This window comes from Nomascus leucogenys, chromosome 10 (genome assembly GCF_006542625.1).
Source record: "Nomascus leucogenys isolate Asia chromosome 10, Asia_NLE_v1, whole genome shotgun sequence".
Lineage (NCBI taxonomy): Eukaryota > Metazoa > Chordata > Mammalia > Primates > Hylobatidae > Nomascus > Nomascus leucogenys.
The window spans coordinates 3336584-3355159 of record NC_044390.1 but is presented as its reverse complement, the minus strand read 5'-3'; the positions used below and the strand labels follow the sequence as shown (position 1 = coordinate 3355159).

The 18576-nt window shown below is 53.7% G+C and overlaps 1 protein-coding gene across 2 annotated transcripts in view; it reads left to right on the top strand.

Moving 5' to 3' along the window:
• Positions 1-2407: 2407 nt before the first annotated feature.
• The window catches only part of BRSK1 (BR serine/threonine kinase 1), a 30040-nt gene continuing 13871 nt past the window's right edge, over positions 2408-18576 (top strand). Inside the window, exons 1-7 of one of the 2 annotated variants that reach the window (XM_030819602.1) lie at positions 2408-2985; positions 5920-6014; positions 6127-6212; positions 9019-9159; positions 13655-13771; positions 13852-13885; positions 13967-14035. In XM_030819602.1, coding sequence (XP_030675462.1) covers positions 2850-2985; positions 5920-6014; positions 6127-6212; positions 9019-9159; positions 13655-13771; positions 13852-13885; positions 13967-14035 — 678 coding nt within the window. In that variant the 5' untranslated portion in view covers positions 2408-2849. Of the gene's footprint in view, positions 2986-5919; positions 6015-6126; positions 6217-9018; positions 9160-13654; positions 13772-13851; positions 13886-13966; positions 14036-18576 lie in introns of those variants that run through there. The other variant, XM_030819603.1, reaches the window with a different exon arrangement.

The following is an 18576-nucleotide window of genomic DNA, read 5'->3' as shown; positions in this document are numbered from 1 at the left end:
AGCCATGCAAGGTAACTTATGCACAGATCCTGGGAATTAGGACGCGGAAATCTATGCACGAGTCTATCAGTTTATAATACATGGCCGGGGGCAGTGGCTCAGGTCTATAATCCCAGCACTTTGGGAGGCCAAGGTGGGAGGATCACTTGAACCCAAGAGCTCGAGACCAGCCTGGGCAACATAGTGTGTCCCCATCCCTACAAAAAAATACAAGAATTAGCCATGTGTGATGGCATCTGCTTATAATCACAGCTATGCAGGAGGCTGAGGCAGGAGGATCACTTGAGCCCAGGAGGTCGAGGCTGCAGGGAACTATGATTGCCCCCACTGCACCCCAGCCTGGGCAACAGGGGGAAGACCCTGTCTCAGAAAACAAAACAAAACAATACAAAAAAAAAAGAGGATGATCATATAATTTTTCATCTATAGCAAGACACTTGAGAGCAAAAAGGGACCCCATTAATAGTTACAGAACCAGGCCAGGTGTGGTAGCTCACGCCTGTAATCCCAGCACTTTGGGAGGCTGAGGTGGGCAAATCACAAGGTCAGGAGTTCGAGACCAGCCTGACCAACATGGTGAGACCCCATCTCCACTAAAAATACAAAAATTAGCCAGGTGTGGTGGCGGGTGCCTGTAATCCCAGCTACTCAGGAGGCTGAGGCAGGAGAATTGCTTGAACCCTGGATGTGGAAGTTGTAGTGAGCTGAGATTGCGCCACTGCCCTCCAGCCTGGGTGACAGAGCAAGATTCCGTCTCAAAAAAAAAAAAAGTTACAGAACCAGCCTGGACAACAGGGTGAAACCTCATCTCTACTAAAAATACAAAAAAACCCGGACGCCTAAAATTGTACCCTGCTCAACAGGCCCCTCTTAACCCCCTTCCCTGCTGTAGTCACCTCCTCAGCACAGACATGATTATCTAACACACCATATATTTTGCCTATTGACCTTGTTGATCATCTGTTTCATCCACCAGCATGGAAGCTCCACAGGACAGGCCTTTTTGCTGATTTAGGTCACTGCCATGTTCTTACCAACAGGAACAGTGCCTGGCTGAGATTTGGCACTCATTAAAGATGTGTGGACTCAAGGTGTTGAATGGGGGACTGGGAAATCTCACAGGATCCAAAAGGCTCCTGTGTGCACTTTATTTTATTTTATTTTTGTTAGAGACAGGGCCTCACTCTGTTGCTCAGGCTGGAGTGCAGTGGTGCAAACGTAAGTCGCTGCAGCCTCGAACTCACTGGCTCAAGCCTCAGCCTCCCAAGTAGCTGGGACTACAGGCACACGCCACCAAGCCCGGCTAATTTTTTTAAAATTTTTTGTAGGGATGGGGTCTCGCTGCACTGCCCAGGCTGATCTCCCCACCTCTGTCTCCCAAAGTATTGGGATTACAGGCATGAGCCACCTTGCCCAGCCCTGGGTGTGCTTTACAGGGGACTCGAGAATCAAATGGGTGTCTAACACTTGCGGGTACATGACATAGAGGGATCTACGGTTTATGCAGAAAGCTAATGGGGGCAGGCGGGTTACTCACAGGCAGAGCACGGGCTTGTGGACCTGCTACAGTGCAGATGTATGGGCTATACTGGGGCCCACATGAAGATATAAAGGACCCTATGACAAGCACAGAGAATATATGGGGGTCTAAAAACATAACACAGGGAAACTGAGGGGGTTCTGGAAGCTTCTCTGTAGAAGTAAAGAGAATCCTAAATCACTCTGGGCTGTGGGTAGATATGGGGCCTTGACATTGGTGGCGACACAGACTTACCTTTACCCTGGATGGGTGGCCTTAGGGGGCTGGGGAAACAGACATGAGTTTTGGGTCAGCAACTCCAAGAATTCTTGCCCCTCTCTGTCTCTGTCTCCCTCGATATGTCCCCACCTCTCCCCAGCACGTGTCCCTCCACCTGTGTGTACCCCCTGCCCCTCTCTACAGCTCCACCTGCGCCCCCTCTCCCCCACCTCTCTGGCTGGTCTTCATCTGTCTGTCTCTCCGAATCTCTGACTCTCTCCATCCCTCTGTCGGCTTCCAGCAGCTTTCTCTCCCTCTCCCTGTCTGTTTTCCCGGCTTGCCATTCCTTCCTTCTCTTCTGTCCCTGTCCATCTCTGCCCTTCTTCCCTCTCTGCCTCAGCCTGTCTCTGGTGGTCTCCATCCCTCTTGCGTCTCTGCCTGTCTCCCGTCTCTGTGTCAGCCAGCATCTCTCTTTGTGTATCTCCATCTCTGCCTCATCTGTTGGGTCCTCTCTCTCTGTCTCTCTCCATCCTTCCCTCCATCCTCTCTCCTGCATCCTCCCACCTCCTCTCCATCCCTCCAGCTGGAGGTCCGCCCCCTGCCCCCCCTCGCTCCCCCTCCCCCCTCCGAAAGGGTTAACTTTGGGGAAGGGCCCGGAGTCCCCGGATGGTGATGTCAGCGTGCCGGAGAGAAAGGACGAGGTGGCGGGGGGAGGCGGAGAGGAGGAGGAGGCGGAGGAGAGAGGGCGCGTGGGGGGGCGGGGGGGACCTCGGCCTGCAGCATCCGCCGGCCCGAACCTCAGACCCCCCCGGCGGGGGGAGGCGCAGGAAGCAGGGGGCCGGCCAGAAACGGGCTGGGGAGGGGGGGCCCCGCAGCCCCCCTGGGCCATGCTGACTCCCGGGGCCTGCCCCCCCCGGGCCAGCCCCCCCTCCCCCAGCTCCGCGGCCCGCCGACTGGGGGGGGCCAGCCCAGCCCCCTGGGGACCCCCGGAGAGGTGGGGGGCAGCCGGGGGGGCCGGGACGGAGCGGTCGCCGGCCCCCACCGGAGAGACGGGGCGACCGGCCGCAGGGGGGGCGGCCGGGGGACCGGTCGGGCCGGGACCAAGGGCACCATGTCGTCCGGGGCCAAGGAGGGAGGCGGGGGCTCTCCCGCCTACCACCTCCCCCATCCCCACCCCCACCCACCCCAGCACGCCCAATATGTGGGCCCCTATCGGCTGGAGAAGACGCTGGGCAAAGGACAGACAGGTGAGCCTAGCAGAAGGGGACACCTGGGGCGGGGGCAGGGTGGAGGTGGCTGCAGAGGCGGGACTCAGGGTATTCAAATGGCAGGGGCTGGCTGCCCAGACCCCTGGGCCCCTCATAGAGAAGGGACTTGGGATTCAGACTCCTGGGTCCCAGGATGGAGGGGGTGGGGGGCGCAGACTCTGAGGTTCTGGAGGAGAGGGGCTGGGGGCCTGGACTCCTGGGTCTGAGGGAGGAGGGGCTGGGGGCTGGACTCCTGGGTCTGAGGGAGGAGGGTCTGGGGGCCTGGACTCCTGGGTCTGAGGGAGGAGGGGCTGGGGGCTGGACTCCTGGGTCTGAGGGAGGAGGGCCTGGGGGTCTGCACTCCTGGGTCTGAGGGAGGAGGGGCTGTGCTTGGACTCCTGAGTCTGAGGGAGGAGGGGACTGGGGTCCTGGACTTTTGGGTTTGAGGGAGGAGGGACTGGGGTCCTGGACTTTTGGGTCTGAGGGAGGAGGGACTGGGGGCCTGGACTCCTGAGTGTGAAGGAAGAGGGTCTGGGGTCTGGACTCCCGGGTCTGAGGGAGGAGAGGCAGGGGTGCTGAACTCCTGGGTCTGAAGGAGGAGGGGCTGGGTGCCTGGACTCCTGAGTCTGAGGGAGGAGGGTGGTCGGAACCTTGAGTGTTGGGACAGGGAGTTTGGGGCCCCAATGCTCCAGCCCCCATAGGGGCAGAGGCTGGAGGGGCTCCAGGACCAGGGAGGGGATGGAGGTGGCCTGCAGAGTGGGGCCGGGCTGGGAGCTGAGGTTCTTGCTGCAGTACAGCTGCAGACTGGGGTGGAGTGTATCCGTCCTGGGAAGCCTCTTCCCTCCCCACTGTCCTCTGGCCTCCCGCTCTCCAGGCAGCGAGTTGGGGTGACAGGGGCCGTGGGGCCTAGGACATTCTCCCCTTTTCTGGCATGCTAGCTCAGAGTGGGAAACAGGATGGAGGGTGGGAAGGTGGGCTGCAGCAGGCGCGTCTCCCAGAGCGGCTGTGGAAAGGGTGTTCATCCTCTGCCGTTGCTAAACGCTGGCCACTGGCCGCGGCCTCCTTCCTGCCGGATGGATGGTGGGTGGAGGTGACATGGGAGCTAAATGCCCAGGGTCTCTATGAAGCTCAGGGCCAGAGCCGGCAGGAGTGGGGACCGACCGGGCCGTGACTGGGAGCTGAGGCCCTAGGGAAAAGGAGAGGGTCAAAACCCCAGATCCTCAGTGGTAAGAGTGTGAAGGTGTTGCTGACCTGAATTCCTGAGTTACGGGAGAAGAAGGGGTCAGACCTGGACTGGATCTGAGGGAGGAGGGGCTGGGCCTGGAGTGCTGGGTCTGAGGGAGGAGGGGCTGGGGGTCTGGAGTGCTGGGTCTGAGGGAGGAGGGGCTGGGGGGCTGGACTGCTGGGTCTGAGGGAGGAGGGGCTGGGGGTCTGGAGTGCTGGGTCTGAGGGAGGAGGGGCTTGGGGGGCTGGACTCCTAGTTCGGAGGGAGGAGGGGCTGGGTTGAGGGAGGAGGGGCTGGGGGGCTGGACTCCTGGGCCTGAGGGAGGAGGGGCTGGGGGCTGGACTCCTGGGCTGAGGGAGGATGGAATGGGGTCTGGACTGCTGGGTCTGAGGGAGAGGGACTAGGGACCTGGACTCTTAGGTCTGAGGGAGGATGGAATGGGGCCTGAACTCCTGGGTCTGAGGGAGGAGGGGCTGGGGGTCTGGAGTGCTGGGTCTGAGGGAGGAGGGGCTGGGGGGCTGGACTCCTAGGTGTGAGGGAGGAGGGGGCTGGGGGGCTGGATTCCTGGGTCTGAGGGAGGATGGAATGGGGTCTGGACTGCTGGGTCTGAGGGAGGAGGGACTAGGGGCCTGGACTCCTGGGTCTGAGGGAGGAGGGGCTGGAGGCCTGGACTCCTGGGTCTGAGGGAGGAGGAGCTGGGGGCCTGGACTCCTGGGTCTGAGGGAGGAGGGACTGAGGCCTGGACTCCTGGGTCTGAGGGAGGAGGGGTTGGGGGTCTGGAATGCTGGGTCTGAGGGAGGAGGGGCTGGAGGGCTGGACTCCTAGTTCTGAGGGAGGAGGGGCTGAGTTGAGGGAGGAGGGGGCTGGGGGGCTGGACTCCTGGGTCTGAGGGAGGAGGGGCTGAGTTGAGGGAGGAGGGGGCTGGGGGGCTGGATTCCTGGGTCTGAGGGAGGAGGGGGCTGGGGGGCTGGATTCCTGGGTCTGAGAGAGGAGGGGCTGGGGCCTGGACTCCTGGGTCTGAGGGAGGAGGGGCTGAGGGTCTGGACGCCTGGGCCTGTAGCTTTACGGGCTAGTCAGGGCTGGGTCTGTGGCTTTGGGGGCTCAGGTCCTGGAGTCGAGGGTCCTGAGGAGAGGTGTGGGCTAGAAGACTGGACATACCCTTGGTGTCTGCGTGCTTTCTGTTAGAGCTGCCATGAAGAGAAGACCCAGGAAGGCAGTTGAGGCTGGGGATTCAGGAGGAGGTGGAGGGTGGTCTGGGGAGGGGGCAAATGTGAGATTATATTCGTTGGGAGTCACAGGGTCTCCGAAAGACTGAAAAGCAGAGAATACAAGGAAGTGATGGGGAGAGAGACAGCGAAAGTTGGGGGGGTGCTTGGAGGAGACAGATTCGGGGAGACACGGTGAGGAAAGATTGCGTGGCAGGCGGGCTCCCCAGGACGGAGAGGGTGAGGGCCAGGGGGTGGCTGGCAGAGGAGAGGGGCACCTGGCTGGATGGGCAGTCAGGAGGAAGGGACTGGCAGGAGGGAGGGAAGGGTGGTTTTGTGGGAGTGTGGGCTGTCAGCCCCAGGAGTTCAGGTCTGATGTGTTCAGGCCGTTGTTAAACAGCCAGCCCGGGAGGAAGGAGCAAACAGGGTGGCCAAGGGGGGACATAGGTGCTGGGGATGAAGGATCCTGGTGGAACACCCCACATTTTCACCCTGCTCCCGCAGGGCTGGTTAAACTCGGGGTCCACTGCATCACGGGTCAGAAGGTCGCCATCAAGATCGTGAACCGGGAGAAGCTGTCGGAGTCTGTGCTGATGAAGGTGTGTGCGCCTGCTGCAGTGTGTCTGCGGGCGGGGGGGCCTCCAGGGCTGAGGGCAGGGAAAGGGCCGTGCTGACCTCTGTTCCCGTGTCCCCATCCCTCTTGACCCTCAGGTGGAGCGGGAGATCGCCATCCTGAAGCTCATCGAACACCCACATGTCCTCAAGCTCCACGACGTCTACGAGAACAAGAAATATTTGTAGGTATTTATAGACACCCAGCCCTACCCCATCCTCCCTCTCCAGGTTACCAGGGTGGGACTTCTCCGGAAACAGGGCCTAGGGGAGCCTGGGGGACCTGCAGCTCTCCAGGCTGGACCGCTGAAGGCCCAGTCCTTTGCCCATTGCACAGGGAAGCCCCCGACACACAGGGAACCCCACTGTTGTCACGCTGTGCTGGGCCTGAGGCTAAGGGCAACCGTCCTCCTACCGTGTCCCCAGCTCCAGCTCCTCGCCCTGAGGCACTGCATGGAATGCCCTCTGCTAGACAAGCAGGGTGCCCTTGACCAGACCCAATTTCCTGTGGGCAGATGCCTCCTGTTTGTAAGGCAAGGGGCCTAGCAAAGGCCAAAGGATCTTCCCAAACCCCTACTCCGGAGCACTGGAGAGCCCCCCTCCTCCCCCGGCATAACTTCGGGTGCCGTGGCTGGACACCCCAACAATGGGCCGCCTTAGGAGTTCTGAGTCAGTATCCAAAGTCAATTACCCGCCAGGAAGGATGGGGGTGGGGGGTCCAGCTGTCCAGACTCCAGAGAATGGGCCTCTTTGTCCAAACTCTGGTGACCCAAAGGACAGCTGGGCTGGGAAGCCGGAGAGGGGACAGCCCTCGAGCCCCCCCCCGGCACCCAGTCCCCAGGATGAACTGACATCAGGTCCGTCGATGCTGGCGCAGGTTCACCACACAGGAAGCTGTCTGCCCGGCGCTCATGGGACCTGCTCGCAGGCTTTCCCAGGTGTGGTGGTAGGGAGGGGCTATTGTCCGGACCAGCACATGGTCACTCCCACTCCACTCTTGGCACAGGGAGGCAGGGCCATGGGAGTTTATGCTTCAGGTAGGAATCCCAGCCATCTAAGAGCTCATAGACATTGAGCTTTTGGGGCCAGGCGCGGTGGCTCATGCCTGTAATCCCAACACTTTGGGAGGCCAAGATGGGCGGATTGCTTGAAGAGTTCGAGACCAGCCTGAGCCACATGGCAAAACCCTGTCTCTACAAAAAATACAAAAATTAGCCGGGCATGGTGGTGTGCACATGTAGCCCCAACTACCTGGAGGGCTGAGGTTGGAGGATTGCCCGATCCTGGTAGGTCAAGGCTGGAGTGAGCCGTTTTTGTGCTGTTGCACTCCAGCAGAGTGAGACCCTGTCTCAAAAAAAAAAAAAAAAAAAAAAATTGAGCTTTTGTTTCCCAGAAGCTGATGGGAATTAGTTTTAACCTCCCAGATCCTGATGGGATTTGGAGTCTAGAATCCAAATGGTTGATGGAGGCTGGGCACGGTGGCTCACACCTGTAATCCAGCACTTTGGGAGGCCAAGGCAGGTGAATCACGAGGTCAGGAGTTCAAGACCAACCTGGCCAAGATGGTGAAACCCCATCTTTACTAAAAATACAAAAAATTAGCCAGGCGTGGTGGCGGGCACCTGTAATCTCAGCTACTTGGGAGGCTGAGGCAGAGAATTGCTTGAACCTGGGAGGTGGAGGTTGCAGTAAGCTGAGATCACACCACTGCACTCTAGCCTGAGCGACAGAGTGAGACTCTGTCTCAAAAAAAAAAAAAAAAAAAAACTATAAAACTTGGGAGTTTGAGGCCAGCCTGGCCAACATGGCAAAACCCCATCTCTACTAAAAATACAAAAATTAACTGAGTGTGGTGGTACACCTGTAGTCCTAGCTACTTGGGAGGCTGAGATGGGAGAATTGCTTGAACCTGGGAGGCAGAGGCTGCAGTGAGCCAAGATCGTGCCACTGCATTCCAGCATGGGCAACAGAGCAACACTCTGTCTCAAAAAAAAAAAAAAAAAATAAAACTCCAAACAACAACAACAAAAAAACGGTTGATGGAAACTGGAACCCCATGTCCCAGAGGCTTAAGGGAAGTGGGTTTTTGGGTTTTTTTGTTGTTTTGTTTTTTTGAGACAGAGTTTTGCTCTTGTTGCCCAGGCTGGAGTGCAATGGCTCAATCTCGGCTCACCACAACCTCCACCTCCTGGGTTCAAGTGATTCTCCTGCGTCAGCCTCCCGAGTGGCTGGGATTACAGGCATGCACCACCACGCCCAGCTAATCTTGTATTTCTAGTAGAGACGGGGTTTTTCCATGTTGGTCAGGCTGGTCTCGAACTCCTGACCTCAAGTGATCCACCCACTTCGGCCTCCCAAAGTGCTGGGATTACAGGCATAAGCCACCGTGTCCGGCCAGAAATGGGGGTTTTTAACTTCTAGGCGCTGATGGGAGTTGTCGTCTGTTGCCTCACAGAAGCTGGCTTGGACTGGTGCAACCTTGCAATCGTTAATACCCGAAAATGAAATCAAATTTGAGTTTCCTCACTCCAGAGAGAATTAGAGGCTTGGCTTTCTAGGGGCTAATAGGAACAGGGGTATCTTCACTTCCCAGGGTCCTATAAGAATTGGGGTCTTTGTCCTTCAGATACTAATAGAATTGCCTTGTCTCCTGAAACCATTACGAGTCAAAGTGTTGGTTCCCCTCCGAAGCTGACATGGGAGGCTCTGCTGCCCAGGGCTAATGGGACTTGAATTTGGTTTCCTAGAGGCTGGTGGAAACTGGAGTCACTTCCTCCCAGGGAGTGATGGGAACTGGAGTCTCTTCCTCCCAGGAATTGATGGGAACTGGAGTCTCTTCCTCCCAGGGACCCATGGGAATTGGAGTCTCTTTCTCCCAAGAATCATGGGAATTGGAGTTCTCTGCCTCTGGGGGCCAATGGAAGTGGGAGACCAGGCCCTTTGGTCCTCCACATGCCCCTTCCAGCCCTCTGCCCTCTCTATATCCTTTAGGTACCTGGTTCTGGAGCACGTCTCGGGGGGTGAGCTATTCGACTACCTGGTAAAGAAGGGGAGACTGACGCCCAAGGAGGCCCGAAAGTTCTTCCGCCAGATTGTGTCTGCGCTGGATTTCTGCCACAGCTACTCCATCTGGTGAGTGGGTAGCTTGATGGGGAGGAGGGGCTGAGGGCTGCCCAGCAGACAGGCCCTTGGGGGCATGTGGAGGGCTGAGCAAAAGCCATGTGGTCGGCCCCCAAACCTTTATTCCATTGAGACATAACTCATAGACCAGAAAATTCCTCGTTTTAGAGTGTGTAATTCAGTGGTTTTTGATATATTTGCAGTGGCATACATCTGCCACTATGGAATTTTAGAACATTTTCTCACCCTACACCCATTAAGTAAGCATTCACTCCCCATTCCCCTCCTGCCCCCAGCCCCAGGCAACCTATTTTCTGTCTGTATGGATTTACCTATTCTAGACATTTTATATAAATGGAATCATATGATACATGGCCCTTTTTGTATTGTTTTGTTTTGTTTTTGAGATGGAGTTTTGCTCTTGTTGCCCAGCAGGAGTGCAATGGTGTGATCTTGGCTCACTGCAACCTCTGCCTCCCAGGTTCAACTGATTCTCCTGCCTCAGCCTCCCGAGTAGCTGGGATTACAGGTGCTCGCCACTACACCTGGCTAATTTTGTATTAGTAAAGTCGGGGCTTCACCATGTTGGCCAGGCTGGTCTCGAACTCCTGACCTCAGGTGATCTGCCCGCCTAGGCCTCCCAAAGTGCTAGCATTATAGGCGTGAGCCACCGCTCCCGGCCTCTTTGCCCATATTTAATTCAGTTATTTTTTAAAATTTGATTTAGTGTTTTTATTATTGATTTGTAACAATTTTTTATTCTAGGAACAAGAGATTACTCTAGGAATAACTCCTAAAAATTATTCTGTATGATGACAGCAAGAACGAGGGAGAAAATTTAACAAAGAAAAAAAAAAGGAATTGTTTATTCTAGATGCAAGTCTTTAATCAGTATACATTTTTAAATTATTTTCTCCAAGTCTGTGCCATGTTTTTACATTTTTATAACAGTCTTGTGAAAAGCAAAAGATTTTTCACTTTGGTAAATTCCAGTTTGTTGATTTTTTTATTTTACACCTAATGCTTTTTCTTTTTTTTTTTTTTTTCTGAGATGGAGTCTTGCTCTGTCGCCCAGGCTGAAGTGCAGTGGCGCGATCTCCCCTCATTGCAAGCTCCGCCTCCTGGGTTCACACCATTCTCCTGCCTCAGCTTCCCGAGTAGCTGGGACTACAGGTGCCCTTTTGTATTTTTAGTGGAGATGGGGTTTCACCATGTTAGCCAAGATGGTCTCGATCTCCTGACCTCGTAATCTGCCCGCCTCGCCCTCCCAAAGTGCTGGGACTACAGGCGCCCGCCACCACGCCCAGCTAATTTTTTGTATTTTTAGTAGAGACGGGGTCTCAACATGTTGGCCAGGATGGTCCCGATCTCCTGACCTTGTGACCCACCCGCCTCGGCCTCCCAAAGTCCCGGCCTACACCTCATGCTTTTTCTGTCCTATTTAAGAAATCTTTGCCCAGCTCAAGGTCACTAAGGTCTTCTTGTATGTTTTCCAGAAGTTGTATCGTTTTAGCTCTTGCATTTAGGTCTAAGATCCATTTCAAGTTAATTTTTGTATATGGTGTGAAGTAAGGGTTGAGTAAGGGTTATTTATTTATTTATTTATTTATAGTTTAGTTTAGTTATTGAGATGGGGTCTTGCCATATTGCCCAGGCTTGTCTCAAACTCCTGGGCTTAAGGGGTGAGCCACTGCGCCTGGCCTATATGTCCACTTTTAAAGATTTTTTTTTTGGCTGGGCACAGTGGCACATGCCTGTAACCCCAGCACTTTGGGAGGCCGAGGCGGGCAGATCACCTGAGCTCAGGAGTTCGAGACCAGCCTGGGCAACAAAGTGAGACACCCCCCCCCATCTCTCCAAAAAATAAAAATAATTAGCTGGATGTGGTGGCGTGTGCCTGTGGTCCCAGCTACTTGGGAAGCTGTGGTAGGAGGATTGCTTGAGCCCAGGAGGTTGAGGCTGCAGTGAGGCAACAGAGTGAGACCCTGTCTCAAAAAAAAAAAAAACAGTTATTATTTTTTTCATTGAATTAACTGTAGCCTCTAAATCAGATATTAAATGTGCAACATTTTTATAACTGTTAAGGTACAAAATGAATGCCTTCATCTTTTAGCCTCCTTCATTTGCACATCTCTCTCACTAAGATGTGTTTTGGAGATGGGGTGGGGATCACGGTAGAGGGACTCAGACTTGGGGTAAAGCTTATTGATAAAAAGGCCACCTACTTAAATTTTCGGTTTCTGTCTTTTTTTATTTTTTGAGATGGAGTCTCTCTGTCACCCAGGCTGGAGTGCAATGGCGCGATCTCAGCTCACTGCAACCTCCACCTCCCAGGTTCAAGCGATTCTCCTGTCTCAACCTCCCGAGTACCTGGGACTACAGACACCCCCCACCATGCCCAGCTAATTTTTTGTATTTTTAGTAGAGTCGGGGTTTCACCATGTTGGCCAGGCTGGTCTTGAATTCCTGACCTCAGGTGATCCACCCACCTCGGCCTCCTGAAGTCCTGGGATTAGAGGCGTGAGCCACCGCACCTGGCCCTGTTTAAATTTTCAACACCTTCCTGTTGACAAGATTGTCAAAACCCTGATATTGAAACCCTGGCCTCTAGGGGGAGATATTCAACATATTTAACAAGGATGACCCAGTTAATGGCCAGGCCAAATGGAAACTGCAGAATCCTACACTCCGTCTCTCCCCAGACATCAACCCTTAAACCTTGAGGAGTTTGGTTCAGGGGTGGGAAGGTCCCAGGACAGGGACCAAGGATTTTAAGAACCAGCTTTACCTTAAAATACCTCACTTTGTACATATTCAAATACTTACGGATAAACTAATGTGACGTCTGGGATCTTCTACAAACTAATCTGGGTTGGGGAGGAGTATGTAAGGGACAGAGATGAGATGAGATTGGCCCTAAACTGATCGTGGATGAAGCTGGGAGATGGGTAAGTGAGGCTTCCTCTTACTTTCTCTACAGTTTTGAGCACGTTTGTGATTGTCTATTATAAAAAGTTTCCAGGCCGGGCGTGGTGGCTCACGCCTGTAATCCCAGCACTTTGGGAGGCCAAGGCAGGTGGATTACCTGAGGTCAAGAGTTCGAGACCAGCCTGGCCAACATGGTGAGACCGTGTTTCTACTAAAAATACAAAAATTAGCTGGGCGTGGTGGCACACACCTATAATCCCAGCTACTCGGGAGGCTGAGGCAGGAGAATTGCTTGAACCAGGGAGTCGGAGGTTGCAGTGAGCCGAGATCGTGCCACTGCACTGCAGCCTGGTCGACAGAGTGAGACTCTGTCTAAAAAAAAAAAAAAAAAAAAAAAAAAAAAAAAAAAAAAAAGTTTCCAAAGCCGGACATGGTGATGCACGCCTGTGGCTCCAGCCACTCAAGAGGCTAAGGCCAGAGGATCACTTGAGCTGGGGAGGTCAAGGCTGCAGTGCTATGATTGTGGTACTGCACTCCAGGCCAGGCAACAGAAGGGGACCCCATTGCTAAACATACAACTGATCTTAGCCAAAAGGCCGAGAAGCAATGCCCATCTCTAAAAATAAAAAATAAAATAGGCCGGGCGCGGGGGCTCACCCCTGTAATCCCAGCACTTTGGGAGGCCAAGGCAGGCGGATCACCTGAGGTCAGGAGTTCAAGACCAGCCTGGCCAACATGGTGAAACTCTGTCTCTACTAAAAATACAAAAATTAGGCCTGGCGTGGTGGCTCATGCCTGTAATCCCAGCACTTCTTGAACCCGGGAGGCGGAGGTTGTGGTAAGCCGAGATCACGCCATTGCATTCCAGACTAGGCAACAGAGCAAGACTTCGTCTCAAAAAAAATAAAAATACAAAAATTAGCTGGGTGTGGTGACACACACCTGCAATCCCAGCTACTCAGGAGGCTGAAACAGGAGAATCACTTAAACCCAGGATGCAGAGGTTGCAGTGAGCTGAGATCATGCCACTGCACTCCAGCCTGGGTGATAGAATGAGACTCCATCTCAATAAATAAATAAATAAATAAGGCTGGGCGCTGTGGCTCACACCTGTAATCCCAGCACTTTGAGAGGCCAAGGTGGGCAGATCACGAGGTCAGGAGTTCGAGACCAGCCTGGCCAACATAATGAAACCCCGTCTCTACTAAAAATACAAAAATTAGCCAGGCGTGGTGGTGCGGCCTGTAGTCCCAGCTACTCGGGAGGCTGAGGCAGGAGAATCACTTGGGACCCAGGAGACAGAGGTTGCAGTGAGCTGAGATCATGCCACTGCACTCCAGCCTGGGAGACAGAGCGAGAGTCCATCTCAATAATAATAATAATAAATACATACATACATAGATACAATAAAAAATTAAAAATTTTTAAAAAGACCAAAATTAATGAATGATAATAAATGGTCTCTCATCCCCTAAAAATCCAAAAAGTATGCAGAAGTGTTCCACTGTGAGAGCCAGTAAGTGGGGCCTGGGCCTCCCGGGAGGAGGGAAGAGGCCTGAGTCCCACCCGGCTGTCTCAGCCACAGAGACCTAAAGCCCGAGAACCTGCTTTTGGATGAGAAAAACAACATCCGCATTGCAGACTTCGGCATGGCGTCCCTGCAGGTGGGGGACAGCCTCCTGGAGACCAGCTGCGGGTGAGTGGGGACCGGGCTCCCGAGGCCCTGGGCGGGGGTTTAGAAGCCGGCTGGAGGCTCACATCAGCTCTCTCCCTCAGGTCCCCCCATTATGCGTGTCCAGAGGTGATTAAGGTGAGTGAGGGGCGGGTGGAGGGGAGAGGGGTGGAGGCAGCAGTGAGGAGCGATGAAGTCACAACTGGCGTTCCCTTCCAGGGGGAAAAGTATGATGGCCGCCGGGCAGACATGTGGAGCTGTGGGGTCATCCTCTTCGCCCTGCTCGTGGTAAGGCGCCCTCACCTCTCCTGTCATTTCTAGATCAATCCCACCTGGTGGGAGCATAAGATAGCACCTTCCATCCTCAGATCATCTCCTGAATTTACTTATGAATTTTATTTATTTATTTATTTTGAGACAGAGTCTTGCCCTGTCGCCCAGGCTGGAGCGCAGTGGCGTGATCTCAGCTCACTGCAACCTCTGCCTCCCAGCTTCAAGCAATTCTCCTGCCTCAGCCTCCCGAGTAGCTGGGATTACAGGCGCCCACCACCACGTCCGGATAATTTTTGAATTTTTAGTAGAGACAGGGTTTCACCATATTGGCCAGGCTGGTCTTGAACTCCTGACCTCAGGTGATCCACCTGCCTCTGCCTCCCAAAGTGCTGGCATTACAGGTGTGAGCCACTGAACCTGGCCTATTTATTTATTTATTTTGAGACAGAGTCTTGCTCTGTCGCCGAGGCTGGAGTGCAGTGGTGCAGTCTTGGCTCACTGCAACCTACGCCTCCCGGGTTCAAGCTATTCTCCTGCCTCAGCTTCCCAAGTAGCTGGGACTACAGGTACCTGCCACCACGCTTGGTAATTTTTGTATCTTTAGTGGAGATGGGGTTTCACCATGTTGGCTAGGTTGGTTTTGAGCTCCTGGCCTCAAGTGATCCACCCTCCTCAGCCTCCCAGAATGCTGGGATTACAAGCATGAGCCACCGTGCCCAGCAGCTGAATTTATTTTATTTTTATTTTTATTTATTATTTATTTTTTGAGACAGGGTCTCTCTCTGTTGCCCAGGCTGGAGTGCAGTGGCACCATCACAGCTCACTGCAGTCTCAATCTCCCAGGCTCAAGCAGTCCTCCCACTTCAGCCTCCTGAGCGGCTAGGATTATAGGCTGTCGCCAACACGCCCAGCTAATTTTTGTATTTTTCACAGAGACAGGGTTTCGCCTTGTTTCCCTGGTCGGTCTCAAACTCCTGGGCTCAAGTGATCTGCCCACCTCAGTCTCCCAAAGTGCTGGGATTGCATGCGTGAGGCCACCGAGCCTGGCCCCTCTCTCGAATGGTTCACTGGTAATGGGAAAGATATTACATTAACCAACAGACCAAGATCCTGGAGTTCCCCCACTGTGCGGAGCTAACCTTTTCATTCACAGAACTGTGGGTTAAAAAAATAAAAGAACTATGAGATAGCCTCCAGGGAGAACCCCAGAAAGGAACAAGGCGTCCAGGAGCACCTGGAGGGCTTGATACAATGACTGTTTACCAGCTGATTCTAGGGCATTGCGATACTGTAATAACAAGTATAACCAGGCCAGGCGTGGAGGCTCACACCTGTAATCCCAGCACTTCAGGAGGCCGAGCGGGGGCAGATCACCTGGGGCCAGAAGTTTGAGACCAGCTTGGCCAACATGGTGAAACCCCATCTCTACTAGAAATACAAAAACTAGCCGGGCGTGGTGGCGCATACCTGTAGTCCCAGCTACTGAGGAGGCTGAGGCGGGGCAATCGCTTGAACCCGGGAGGTAGAGTTTGCAATGAGTCGAGATCGCGTCACTGCACTCCAGCCTGGGCGACAGAGTGAGACCCTGTCTAAAAATATATACATCTAGCCAGATCGTAGGCTATCAGCCCTGTTCCCACCACAGGGCCTTTCTGCCTGGGACACTCTGCTACCTACTGGCCTTGTTGCTCACCTGGTTCATATCTAGACTTCTTCAAGCTCTCCGCTCAGTTGTCACATCTCCAGGAAGCTTCCCCTGCGCCCGCTCTTCCTCCCGACTCCTGTGAGGTCAGACCCCCCTGTGGTAGGCTCCCTTCTTCCTGGCAACGATCAGAGTTCTCGCTGTGCATTTTGTTGCCTAATTCGTTGAGTGGCATCTCCCTTCCTTTCTGTATCATCAGCTCCCTCAGGTCAGGGCCGATGTCCGGGGCGTTTGTCTGTGTGTTTTATTTCATTTTGCTGGCTTGCCTTTGCAAACCTAAAGTTGACACATGTAAGCCCCCAGTGAACACCTGTAGCGAGAATAAATCAGCGGTTGTCCTGGCGCCATGACTCATGCCAGTAATCCCAGCACTTTGGGAGGCCAAGGCGGGAGGATTGCTTGAGCCCAGGAGTTCAAGACCAGCCTGGGCAACATAGCAAGCAAGACCCCATCTCAAAAGAAAGTTAAAAAATTAGCCAGGCATGGCCGGGCGCGGTGGCACACGCCTGTAATCACAGCACTTTGGGAGGCCAAGGTGGGTGGATCACGAGGTCAGGAGATCGAGACCATCCTGGCTAACGTGGTGAAACCCCGTCTCTACTAAAAATGCAAAAAAAATTAGCCGGGCGTGGTGGCAGGCGCCTGTAGTCCCAGCTACTCAGGAGGCTGAGGCAGGAGAGTGGTGTGAACCCAGGAGGCGGAGCTTGCAGTGAGCCGAGATCGCGCCACTGCACTCCAGCCTGGGTGACAGAGCGAGACTCTGTCTCAAAAAAAAAAAATTAGCCAGGCATGGTAGCACGTGCCTGTAGTCCCAGTTACTCAGGAGGCTGAGGTGGGAAGATTGCTTGAGCCCTGGAGGTCAAGGCTGTGGTGAGCCATGATCATGCCACCGAACTCCAGCCTGGATGACAGAGTGACACCTCGTCTCAAAAATAAATAAATAAATTAAATAATTAATTAATTAAGTAGAATAGAAAAAGAATACATACTTTTTTTGTTTGTTTGTTTGTTTGTTTTTGAGATGGATTCTTGCTCTGTCACACATGATGGAGTGTAGTGGCACCATCTCGGCTCACTGCAACCTCCACCTCCTGGATTCAAGCAATTCTCCTGCCTCAGCCTCCCAAGTAGCAGGGACTACAGGCATGTGCCACCACGCCTGGCTAGTTTTTGTATTTTTAGTAGACATGGGGTTTCACCATTTTCGCCAGGCTGGTCTCGAACTCAAACTCAGGTGATCCGCCCGCCTCTGCCTCCCAGAGTGCTGGGATTACAGGTGTGAGCCACCACGCCCGGCCATAAGCAGGTTTTTTTATGCCAGGCACTGTTCCGACCATGTTATCTCACACAATTCCCTCAGCAGTCCCAGAGAGGGGAAGTGACTGGCCCACGGGCACGCAGCTGATAAGCCGTAAGCCTGGGGCCAGTCCTTGGTCTCTTAACCACCAGACTACATAACGGATACTAAGGGCAATGAGGCCAGCTCCAAGCTGCCTTCCTGGGGCTCACCACTCCACAGGGAGAGCAGCCGAGGTGCTCTGGAGACCAGCTAAGAACGTTCAGAACTCAGCCCTTCTTCACTTGGTGGCTAAAGGCCTGGTTCTGGAACCCATCCAGCTGAGTTCCCATCCCTGCTCCCTCTCCCTGAGACACCAGTCACCTTCCCTCAGTGTCCTCATCTGCACCATGGGAATACACATCATATCTATCATTGTAAGGGTGTTGTTTTCATTTTTATTTTATTTATTGTTTCATTTTGAGACTTAGTTTCACTCTTGTCGCCCAGGCTGGTGTGCAATGGTGCGATCTCGGCTCACTGCAACCTCCGCCTCTCAGGTTCGAGATTCTCCTGCCTCAGCCTCCTGAGTAGCTGGGACTACAGGCACCTGCCACCACGCCTGGCTAATTTTTTTGTATTTTTAGTAGAGATGGGGTTTCTCCATGTTGGCCAGGCTGGTCTCGAACTCCTGACCTCAGGTGATCCACCCACCTCAGCTTCCCAGAGTGCTGGGATTACAGGTGTGAGCCACTGCCCTCGGCCCACTGTGAGGGTTTACATTAAATGCTGCACGTGAAGCCCCTGGCACAATCCTTGATGATTATTATTAGTAGTTTATTCTCTTTTTTGTTTCTTCTTCTTTTTTTTTTTTTTTTGAGATGAAGTCTTAGTCTTGCTCTGTAGCCCAGGCTGGAGTGCAATGGCTCGATCTTGTTCGCGGCAACCTCCACCTCCTGGCTTCAAGTTATTTCTGGCTAATTTTTGTATTTTTAGTAGAGTTGGGGTTTCACCATGTTGGCCAGGCTGGTCTTGAACTCCTGACCTCAAGTGATCTGCCCACCTCAGCCTTCCAAAGTGCTGGGATTACAGGCGTGAGCCACTGCACCTGGCCTAGTAGTTTATTCTTGTTCCAACAGTTCCTCATCATTTGCAGATTCCATATTTGCAAATTTGCCTACCTGTCAAAATGTATCTGTAACCCAAAATAGTCCTGGAGGTGCTTTCACAGCCATTGGCAGACATGCCCAGAGCAGGGGAGACCTGAGCCGCCCACCCAAGGTGCAGGTTCCCGGCTGAGGTCAAACTAAGTGACCCTGTTTCAGCTCTCATCCTGTAAACAATCCCCCTTTCACCACCTATTTTGTGTCATGTTTTTCGCATTTTTGTGGTGTTGGTGGCAATTTCGCTGTTTAAAATGGCCGCGAAGCCAAGTGCTTCTGAAGTGCTGTCTGGCGTTCCTAAGCACGGGAGGCTGTGATGTCCCTTCTGGAGAAAGCCCCTCTGATGGGCATGCTTTGTTCAGGAATGACTTGTAGTGCTGCTGGCCATGAGTTCGGTGTCAATGACACAGAACAT